General features: G+C 49.3%; 1 protein-coding gene across 1 annotated transcript; it reads right to left on the bottom strand.

Moving 5' to 3' along the window:
- Positions 1-3,006: 3,006 nt before the first annotated feature.
- LOC123398720 (probable carboxylesterase 15) lies at positions 3,007-4,238 on the bottom strand. Its single transcript, XM_045093171.1, has one exon. The coding sequence runs from the start codon at positions 4,152-4,154 to the stop codon at positions 3,141-3,143; it is 1,014 nt and encodes a 337-aa protein (XP_044949106.1). The 5' UTR covers positions 4,155-4,238; the 3' UTR covers positions 3,007-3,140.
- Between the last annotated feature and the right edge of the window lie 7,397 nt (positions 4,239-11,635).

Here is an 11,635-nt window from a genome sequence, read left to right as displayed (position 1 = left end):
TCGTGCCGGCACCAACGACCATCGCCTCCATGACATTGGAGACGACGGCGAAGTGATATGGGGCAAGGCACCCCGCAGATGACGATGGACCGTTGAAGATGAGCACGTCACTGGGGTACTCATCAAGTGCACGCGTCTCCGCGAGGGAGAGCCTACTGAAGCTGGCGCAGAATGCATCGACGTCGATGTCCCTGCCAGGGTAGCGAGGGCCATCGCCGAGGCGCAAGTCGCTGAAGAGAACGCTGAGGTTCGCAATAGAAGCGATGGCGATGTTGGGGAGTGACTAGTCGTCAGACTCCCCATCAGAATCCGTGAGACGGACTGGGACGTCGATCAACATCGGAGAAGCCCCCTCAAGAGCAGGCTCCACGGGCATGCTGATCGGTCCGGACGCGATGCATCCGGCGGTGTAGGCGAAGGGCCCCGCCCAACGGGTAAACCCAGCCGATGCCGCGGACGGCCCCACGGTGGGCGCCAAATGTGGGTGTTTACTCACAACATAAGCCATGGGTAGGCTAAAGATGGTGGGAACCGAAGTGACAACGGTGGGCGCTGGGGACGAGGTTGGTACAATCATGGAACGCACGATGTACCCAGGTTCAGGGCGCTGCGTAGAGATAACACCCCTAATCCTGTCGGAGTGTATAATGTATCAATGAGGCTACAATGTGCTCCTGGAGTTGTTCTGCGGAGGAGGAAGAAGGAAGAGCCGACTCGCGTCTACCTCTCCTGTATGGTGTGTGTGTGTGTGTGCTGAGTTGACCAACCCTCTGCATGGAGGGGGTCGGGGATTTTATAGACGAACCCACCGACCTACAATAACGATAAAGGTACATGAGTGGGACCCGGCTCACAGCCTCGCCGGCTGGCCAGGGGGCGCACGGGGGTCTTGTTTTGTCGCTGGAGGGGCCCGCCGGCTGCGAGGTCCCATCTGCCTATGGGGCCCGCCGGCTAGCCAGCAAGGCTCTCGTGTAAGACCGACGCAGGACACGTGTAGTACGTCTGGCGTCGTCATGCGAGATTCGTCATGGGATGCCAGTACGGCCGTCTCCACTGTTCCCACGCCGAGTGCACTAATGGAGTGGGAGTTTGACGGACCGACACTGTGCAGGATGATGGATCGGAGCCGGAGTAGGTCAGCGGCATGGCCGCCGACGTTGTACCTGCCGAGCACTCCAATCCAGTACCTTGGCTGACGCGTAGCACCTTTTACCGTAGGGTCTCGTCATGACCTAAGTCCTGATGTGACTTGAGATTGGGCACGGCCGCCTCCCCTCTAGCCGGCCGGCATGGCATAGACGTCTAGAGGGAGGTATCCGTCTCGCCTCTAGCTGGCAGGAGCTTCCTAGCCGGCCAGAGAGAGTGGGCCGTCTCGCCCCCAGCCGGCAGGTGCTTCCTAGCCGGCCAGGGGGACTTGGGCCTTGCAGAATGATTCATGCTACTCCCTTCAAGGTATAAGGCAAAGGAGTAGGCTCGATGAGCGTACCCCGGGGTTACCCCCGGTCAATTTACTTGCTTATTGTTAGTGCTTTAATACCCATTTTTAGCTGCACAGAACACTGCAATACTTAAAAAATATAAAATTATTATCTTGGTAACTATGTATAATTTTTGTGATAACCGTACATCCGTAAGATGACAACTATGATGACATACATGTGACAACTAGGAACGATGAAAAAAAACTAACGAAACATGTCAACATGGGATCTTATTTTAAAGGACTCGTCGAGACGAACCTAACGGTGAAGGTGAATCTCCAACCAAATTATTAATCTGTCAGATAAAACATTTTTAAACTTGACAATAAATATGCATAAGATGTTGGCTAGGACTGGACCATGTTGTGAATAGATGTTATCTATTCTTTACTAGTATCGCCGGTGCAGACATGCTCCTTTCTCTCTACAATAAATGTTTTGCATGCATGCGCTGTTAAAATGCTTGTCTTTTTCGTCAGTGAGATGCATGCAACAGTACAAGTCTTTGATGTCACTACATCCCTAGGCCTGGAAGCCGTACTTGTATAATTTTTTCATCTCCGGACATACGCTTAGAGCATGATTAATAATACATCCAACAATCGGCTATAAGAAGTTGCCATATCATATGGAATCAACCTAATAGCCGACATATACAATAGTAAGAGCATGGTTAATAGAAGAGCCGACTACGGGCTCTATGCCGATGCATGTCACTTGTAGCCTTCAGTAAAGAATTCTCCTACAATAAAGCTAGTTGTAGTAATCAATGTTTACATGCATGAAAGAGAGAAAAATGCCATTGATTGGAGGTGACCAAGTAGTGCTAGCTTTTAGCTCCTGCATGCAGCTCCTTTCTCTGCTATAGCGGGTCGCTCCGTGAATCGCCCGCTGCCTTCTCTCCCCTGCCTTCTCTTCCCTCCAGCTAGATTTTGAGTGAGGTGGAACGGCTTAGAGTCAGCTGACTAGACATTATTGTACTTGCTCTAAGTTTTAGATGTATACTATTTTAATAATAGTTGGTTCCCTGCCTTCTCACAAAGTGCCTTGGGTCTCGTGCTGTAGTTGGCTACTCATCAAGAGCCCGCATCTCTTCTCTCTTCTTCAACTAAAAATATATAATATTCTAATCCTTATATCCTTCTTATATCATATTATTATACTTGCTCTAAACTTGACTTGCGCGGTGGTCAGCGAACCGTCGCACGGGAAGGCAGTCGTGCGACGCTGCTACATAGTGAGCTCCTTCATTAAAATACAACTCATATTTTTAGGCAAGACAAAGTTAACGTTTTTATGTCAAATTATGTTGTTGTGAGGATAATAATTTCCTTTAGCGAACATTACAATTCCTAGCAAAATAACATGGCAAGGATTTGCCATGTTTGTTAAAGAAAACTTGCATCCTCGAGGCAAACATAATTTGTCATCTTGGCCGAACGATTTTTCATGCTAAAAAATCTGGCATTTGCTTTGTAGTGAAATCCTTAATAAATTGCCAATAAATTCAAATCAAATGCATATGTTGAGACGAGAAAAAGAATACGTATAGGAGTTTGACATACACATACTATATTATAGTGTCCAAAATAAAATGTTACTCCACTCGTCCTCCACGAGGCAATGATACAAACTGAACTGCTTTACTCGATCTCCAATTTAGTCGGAGGCGCCGCCGTTGCCGTAGACAAACCGTTTGACGAGCCGCACCACCTCGCTGCCCGCGTCGCCGTACGGCTCGACGGCAAAGAACCCGTGGTGCTGCCCCTCGAACTCTACTAGTTCCATCGGCTTCCCTATCGCCTTGAGCCTCGCGGCATAGTCCGCGGCGCGGTCGCGCAGCAGGTCGTGCTCGGCGGTCACCACGAGCATCGGCGGCAGCGCGACGCCGTCGAGCACCGGGCTGTCCGGGCCGAACGGGTTGGCCAGCGGGTGGTCCCTCGTGGACCCAGCCGGCAGCACCAGACGCCAGGCCTGGTCGACCGCCGGCAGGGACAGGAACGGGCCCGGCGGGAACTCCGCCTCCGACGCCGTCCTTGCCTCCCCGCCGAACAGCGGGCAGAGCATCGCGCACCCGGCGACGCAAACGGGGTCGAGGGGGCCGATCCGGCCTGACGCGAGGCGGACGGCCGTGTGGTGGACGACGCCCCCGCCGGCCGAGTCCCCGGCGACGAACACCTGGCCGAAGTTCGCGGTCTCCGAGAGCCAGGGGTCGGCACTGTCCTCTGCCGCCGCCACCGCTGCAGCCTGGGCGCGCACCCAGGACACGACGTTCGCCGCATCGTCGAGGCCCGCGGGGAAGCGGTGCTCGGGGGCGAGGCGGTAGTCTGCAGAGACCACCACAGCCGGGAGCTCGCCCGCGAGGCGGACGCAGCACGCGTGGAAGTTCGGCATGTCGAAGCTGCCGATGGTGTACCCGCCGCCGTGGAAGTAGACGACCACCGGGAGCTTGTTCCCGGAGGAGGACGCCGCCGCCGGCCTGTAGATGCGGAGCTTGAGGCTGTGGCTGGCGTCGTACACGACGTCCTTCCAGTCTACGACGGGCTGGCCGGGCGGCGGCGACGGGATGGGGAGGGGGTAGCCGTCAGTGAAGCGGATCACCGTGCCGTCGCTGAGGAGCTGCAGGAACGGGGGCACGTCCTCCACGACGTGCGGCGGCGAGGAGAACGCCATGAGAGAGGTGCGGTCGTGTGGTGGCGACGAGGAAGTTTGACTGGAACGGTTCACGTTTTGGCCAGTGATGGTAGGTGTAGGCGGCTAGCTGGGACATCTTTGCTGCGTCGCCATCTTTATATACCCAACGGAGTGAACTAAATCGAGCATGATTCATTTTATTAGAAACTTGACGAGCACGGATCCAGCGTCGCTTCCCAGTCTCCGTTGGCTTCCCGCTGATTTCCTCTCTGTTTCCGCTGCCGACATTTATCCACGTGCCTAAGGGGGTGATCTGCGCCGGCCCAGATTTTCGGCCGGCCGCGTGCGGGCTGCAGGATCCACTAACCCCGCGTCGTCTGCACTCTTGAATCCGCATGCAACATAATTTCGATGTCATGTAACAATTTTTTCAACGGTTGCAACAAAAAACAAAATTTGTAGCAAAAAAAATATCTATTTGATCGTAGCAAAAAAAACGAAACTGATGGTACGTGGTAGCAAAAAGTCAAACGCCGGTTGTAACAAAAATTTACGTGACGTGTATGCAACTTTTTAGTGAATGGTTGCAGCAAAACATGATGCTAGTTGTAGCAAAAATTAACACGGTTGTAGCAAAAAGTAAAAAAACATCGATTGTAACAAAAAATCCGACGAACTAGAGTTGCAACCAAACGTATATGCAGTTTTTTTACTGAAACAAAATATAATAAAAAACGCTTGCAGCAAAAATGACGCAGGTTGCAACATATTTAGACGAAAAATGTTGCATCCATTGACCGGAGAAGCGCGTGGATGGGAAAAATGTTGCAAGGGCCCGCGCGTGCCAGGGGGCGACCGGCGCGTCGGTTCGGCCGGCGCGCGGGTGGGAAACGATTCCCCTTTAGAAAACATTGACAATCCCCTGTACGGCCAATCTATACCTAATAATAAAGCGGCTATTGCTTCCGTCGGAAAACCCACCGCGGCATTTTTATAAAAAAAAATTGTAATTTTCGCGAAGACCCTGGTCCACCCTGGCCTGTGCCCAGGCCGCTGCCACACCACTCGCCGTCGCGGCCGACCTCAACCACCATTGTTGTCGATCTCAACCCACCCGGCTCCGCGGCCGTACCTCTGCCCGCTTGCTGCCCCCGTTTCGGCGCTCGAGCACAGCTTCTGGATCAAATCAACACGACAACTACAGTGACTGGGGCTGATGCGTCTGCTCGATGCAGAATGGCGGTGGCACGCGGATAAGGCGCGGCGGAGTGAAGTACTTGCAGGTGGAGGCGGGACTCCATGGCTCACACAGGGAACTCCGAGGTTATGGCGCGGCAACGACGACTCCTTATGGCCAGATAGAGGCGCCTAACCCTTGCTCCCCTCATCGTATTCCCTCCTCCGGCAGGAACTCATCATCTGGTGAGATCCCCTCCCCATGCCTCCAACCGTGTGCCAAGCACCGTCAAGAAATTTTGTTTTATGGGGATTTGTTTGCTGATGAATGAATGTATTGAATGTAAGATTGTATTGTTGTAGAGACAGAGAATGGAACACCACCTTCAGTTTGTCATCTGATCCCACATTCTCTATCCCATGAGTGAAATAAGATAACAGTCCATTGATCAATTCACGTAGCCTTTTTGTTTTGATTTGCTTGTCCCGCTCAATTTCTTATCATGGTGGAATTAACAATGGACAGGTTGATTTCTCAATAAAATAGGATAGGACTGACTACATTAGTTAGTTAGCTTTTTATTTTAATAAATCAAAATAATTATAAAAAGATTAAAAACGTGTGGTATTTTTTTCTCCCGTTGCAACGCACGGGCCCTTTTGCTAGTACACGATAAATTCGGTTATTCTCTCTTAGAGCGTCTACAACCGACTGGATAAATCCGCCTACAATACGTTCGCGGACCTGTGTGGACACATCTGCAAACGTATCCAGACAGTTCTTCATATTTCATTCTACGCATTCACATACTTCATATCCGGATTCTTAAATCCATACAAAACCATGCACGTCAATCGTCCGATACAAATTATCCGAATTCAATAGTTTTAAACAAAATCAAATGACTCATAGTTCAACCAAACATACATGCCAAAATAGAATCAATGCCCAATCGACAAGTGTTGTCGGATCACTCGCCGAACGAGTTTGTCCATGTGTCCAGCTCCGCGTGGGCATCCGTCTCCGCGTGCATCTAGGCTGCCTCCTCCACGTGCATCCTCGCAAAGATCGTCGCCTGCATCGGGGCTGCCTCCACCGCTTGCATCCTGGCTACTTGCTCCGCTGCCGCAGCCGTAGCCGCCCTGGCCGCCTTCAATACTCTATGGTCGTTGATATCTTTTTTCTGTGTCCACAAGCCATTTTTTGGCATGTTCATCCAAAATGGATTCATCCGCGAGCATGATTTTTTTCATCCTTCGCGTCACATGAGAGTTGCAACATCTCATTCTCGAGCTAATGTCTCAAAATGGCTTGGTCTTCTCGAGTTCCCATTTGACCGCCGCCTCTTACTACTCCAACTTGATCTTCTTCCTCTCAATTCCAAGGCACTTCTCCGCCCTCGTTCGATCCCACTCCATCCTCTCTCTTTACGCATCCAACATAAGCTTGTACCTCTCCTATTTCTTGCTCTCCCTTGCCAAAAAAATTGCCCGCCCATGTGGACGACATTTTTGTAGCAACGGCGTCACGAGAGATCCTTGCCTTCTCCCACTTAGTTCCCATGAGTAGCCGATTATCCTGTGGCACGATAGCTTTTCCTTTGGTGGCGACAACATCGTCATCGTCATCGTCCAGCCCAATGGATTGATGGGAGCTTGAGCCATCATTCCTCTTATGTCCGACCTTGAGGTCGGCCACAACTTGTTGCCACTTTGGCTTGGCATCCAATAAGAGCCAACAATGGCTAAAAGCAAATGGCGTCTTCTCGGTCTCGTGATACAAAGTGGCCGCCACCGCTGCCTGGCATAAAACATAACTATGAGCACAAGAATAAAAAAACACAAGCATATTGAAATGACAATAAGATGAGGCAATTGAGCTTACATGAGTTGCCACTTCCATCCCCACTTCCATCCCACTTTGAGACTTTTGGTCACTTGTGAGTAGTAATTGACGTACTTGTTCACTTCTCCTTGAATGACCCCCCATACATGTTGGAGAGATGCCACATTGCGGGTGCTCACGATAGGATGCGGCTCCACATACTCCTTTAGTTCATGACAATCCTTCCAAATCTTCTCCCAATACGTGCTCCCATTTTGCTCGGAGCCACTTATTGGATCCAATATTGTGTTTAACCAAGATTTGACCAACAAGATGTCCTCATATCTTGAGAAAGCAAGCCCTCTTGCCTTCGTCGTCTTTCCATTCTTCTTGTTCTTGGTAGGATTGGAATCGGATATTGCCCCAGTCACAAATGCGCCCATCTCCTCAATTTCATATTCCACATGGGTCGGACCTTCGAAATCATTGATCATACTTGCCAAGTATGTCTCCTACACGTTCATGGTTTGCAAGCAATCATCTTATGCAAACTAGTGAACTATATGAGACATTAATCATTAGACTGGATAGGAGCAAACGTACCCGATCTTGTTGAGACATTTCGTCGAACATGTCGAGTGCAGCCCGGGCGGTGGAGTTGCTCGTGCTCACCCACTCTCGAACGAGCCGCGGGGACTCACACTCATGGACCGGCGGCTGCTGCATGGCCGGAAAGATCTCTGAAAGGGTCCAGCTAGCTGTCTCATCCTCCTCCCCCTCGGTCTCGACGGTGCTGGATGGCATAATCCGCGCCGGCACTTGCATGGATGGGGTGAGGGGATCCCGACACATCAGGGGAGACATCTTGTCAATGATACCCGCATGTACCTGTGCGTCCAACTCCCTCTATCACTGTCGGCGACGATGCAACTTACGGGTGATGTTCTCCAGCTTGCAAGACGAAGCGGAGGAAGGGCCGCCGACAAACGAGGTGGACTACGTCTCCGTCGCGGGCGAAGACATCACAGCGGCGGATCGGAACACGTGGTGAGGATGCAGAGCAAGGGTGCCGGGCAGCGAGGGGTGAGGCGGGGGAAATTTTGGCAGGCGGCGGGAGGAGGAGGAAGAGTTCGGGGGATTTGGTGCAATAAGAGGTAGGGTCAGGATGTCGGGTCCGACGTGGCGGGTGATACGTCTCCAACGCATCTATAACTTTTTATTGTTCCATGTTATCATTCTCGTATGGTTTTGGGGGTATTTGTTTACCATTTTATATTATTTTTGAGCACCAACCTATTGACCAAGTGCCCAGTACCACTTGTTGTTTTCTGCGTGTTTTTCACTTTGTAGGTTTTCCATACCAAACGAGGTCCACTTGCCCTAAAACTTTTTGGTAATTTTTTGTTGGCCATAAGAAGACCAACAAGCATCAGAACAAGGCTGGAGGCCTCATGAAGGGCCCACAAGCTAACAGGACGCGTCTTTGGTGGCACGCCCTGATAGCTTGTGCCTCCCTCGTGGCCCTCCCGACTCCGTTCTTTGGCTTATAAATTCTCATCTACCCTAAAAACACCAGAGGGAGTCCTGAAACACTTTTTACGTCGCCGCAAGTGTCTCTTCCGACGGGAGGCCATCTGGAGCTCCGTTCTGGCATCCCGTCGGAGGGGGGATCGTCACGGAGGGCCTCTTCATCAACCTTGCTGCCCTCACGATGATGTGTTAGTAGTTCACCACAAACCTACGGGTCCATAGTCAGTACCTAGATGGCAATCTCCCTTTCTTGATTTTTAATACAATGATCATCGTATCTTTGCTTTGATCCATATGATGTAATTCCTTTTGTGAAGTGCGTTTGCTGAGGTCCGATGAATTGTGGGTTTATGTTCAGATTATTCATAATAAATATTTGATTCACCTGTGAATACTTATATGATTCTTATGTGCATGATTATGATAGCTTCATAATTCTCTCCGGTCTATTGAAATAGTTTGTCCAACTAGATCGATATTTCTTTGGGGTGAGAGGTGCGTTGTGGTAGGTTCAACCTGGCGAACTTGTGTATCCCAATGACACAAGGGGACAAGATGCGTCTTTGTGCTGCTGCTACTAAGGATAAAACAATGGGGTTTATTCAGATTTCTTGGGTTTATTTTGTCTACATCATGTCATTGTTCTCCATGTATTAACCTATTTTACTTAACGGTTTTCTAAGTTTATGCCCTCGTTCCTTAGTTGTAATCAGTTTTCCCCATTCGCTCATTTTGCGTCCTTTTTTAGCAACTTTTCATGGGGAAAATGAGGAAAATGCGAATGCAAAAAACCCGAGACATGGGGAAAAGTGAGAAAAAAGTTAACGAATGGGGAAAACTGAGTACAACTAAGAAACAAGAGGCATAAAAATAAAAATCCCTCTACTTAATACTCTAGATGCATGTTGGATAGCGGTTAATGAATGGAGTAATAGTAATAGGTGCAGGCAGGAGTCACCCTATTTGTTTATGGACGTGGTGCCTATATACACATGATCATTGTCGTGAGTATCGCATAATTATCCGCTTTTCGGCCAATTGCCCAACAGTAATTTTTTTACCCACCGTATGCTATTTTTCCATGAGAGATGCCATTAGGGAAAGCTATGGCCCCGGGGTCTATTTACAACACATTGATAAAACCTTCATTACCTTGCTGTTATTGACTTGTTTTTATTTTATCTTTCTATCTACAATACACCTCACTTGCTTGCAAACAACAAGACAAGAGGATTGACAACCCTCTTGTCCATTTTGGGTGCAAGTTTGTTCTTTTTTGTGAAGCCGCCGAAGATGGTTGTGGTTGATATTCCTATTAGTTCGATAAACCTTGGTTTCATAACTGGGGGAAATACTTACCCACTTTGTGTCACGATAACCTGTTCCTCTCACAGAAAATCCAACGTAGATCACAAGTATCAGGAAGGATTTCAGGCGCCGTTGTTGGGGAATATCATCACCAACGACCAAGTAACTCCACACAAAATTTCATTCACTTGTTCCTCTTTTTATTTGTTGGTATTTTTAGTTGGCTCTTTTACATTTATGTCCCTAACTCGAACCCACTACTCAGATTTATTCCTAATTTCGAAGCACTCAAATTTTCCCCTCCGCCGTTAAGTGACCTTATAGAAATACCCTTCTCTCCGTTTTCGTCTAGTCAAACAGGTTTGACCGTCAATCGAACGCTTATTGGACATTTTTCCCTTGCCTCCCGGTGTCACTTACATGCGGGACCCACCCTGGGGAAAACAAAAATAAGAACATAAATTAAAAGAAAAGAGAGAGAGCTGGTTAGCCCAACTGGCTTGCTATAGTAGACGACCCACCCATCCCAATCGACTCGTTGGTCATCTTCTCAGAGCAACTAGATAACGAGCGCTCACTCCGTGCGAAACGAAGGAACATTTCCCACGTGCTAGGCGCGCGACAAGTGCCCCACGAAAACTTTCTTTAATTCGGTCTGGGTGATATTGTTCTCATTTGGATGTACGTGGAGGAAATTTTCCCACCACGAAGTTGCTGCTCCAGACAGATAATGATGTGCATATAATACTTTCTCATGGTCGGAGCATTGGGCACTAGTTTCCTTTCAATGTCCCGCAACCAGTCGTCAGCCTCCATTGGTTTGTTAGTATGTGAGAAGACTGGTGACGGGTCTTCTGTAATTCTGCCAATCTGGAAGGTGGTTGATGAGGTACACGTTGATTTCCCATATTCATAAGTTGTTCCATCATTTCTTGATGTTGTTGTTGACTTTGCTCATAAAGGCGACAGACTTGCAAGAACGCCGAGTCGTCGTCGGGCTGACTTGATTGACCCCGAGTGAAATTGTTTCCTGTCTATGTGTACTGATTTTCCTTTGGCGGGCTTGGCATAGAGCGGGTACAGGGACTTGGCAATGAGCAGTGGGCACTAGTTTCCTCTCTCACGAAGCACTCCATCTCCGCTTGTCTTGCGGCTATCTCTTCCTTGGTATCCCATCCGGCGACCTTCCCTTGGTTCATATCTTGCTGGACACGGCAGAGGCGACGCCTATGTAGTCTTCCCCACTTGAGTCGCAAGAAGACATCTTGAACAACAACTTCTTAGCCTGGCAGAAATAGATCGAAAGAGAAAACGCACGGAATCGCAAGATACAAAGCCGGGACGATCTGGGAAAATATATAGGAAAAATTTATGCATCGAAAGGAAGGTAACAAGGCAAAGTGGAGTCGGAGACGGGCTCCAGATTGTCCAGGCGGCCTCCTGGCGCGGCCAGGGGCCAGCCCGCGCCAGCAGGTCGCCTGGGCGACCTGGATATCTTCTTCAGCTCTGCTTCGGCTCGGAATTTTCCTAATTTTGCAAAAACATATAAAACGGAACTTTTATTGATGTTCGCAAAGTTTCCTTACCGTATTTCATACCTTTTCTTATTCTGCTTCTGTCGGTGTCAGATAGAGTGTTGCAATATGTTTTTCGTGAGTGGCTACATGTATCACATCCACCT

Source organism: Hordeum vulgare, chromosome 5H (genome assembly GCF_904849725.1).
Source record: "Hordeum vulgare subsp. vulgare chromosome 5H, MorexV3_pseudomolecules_assembly, whole genome shotgun sequence".
NCBI classification, from domain to species: domain Eukaryota; kingdom Viridiplantae; phylum Streptophyta; class Magnoliopsida; order Poales; family Poaceae; genus Hordeum; species Hordeum vulgare.
The sequence above is the reverse complement of the archived record's forward strand: the minus strand, read 5'-3'. Positions and strand labels throughout refer to the sequence as shown.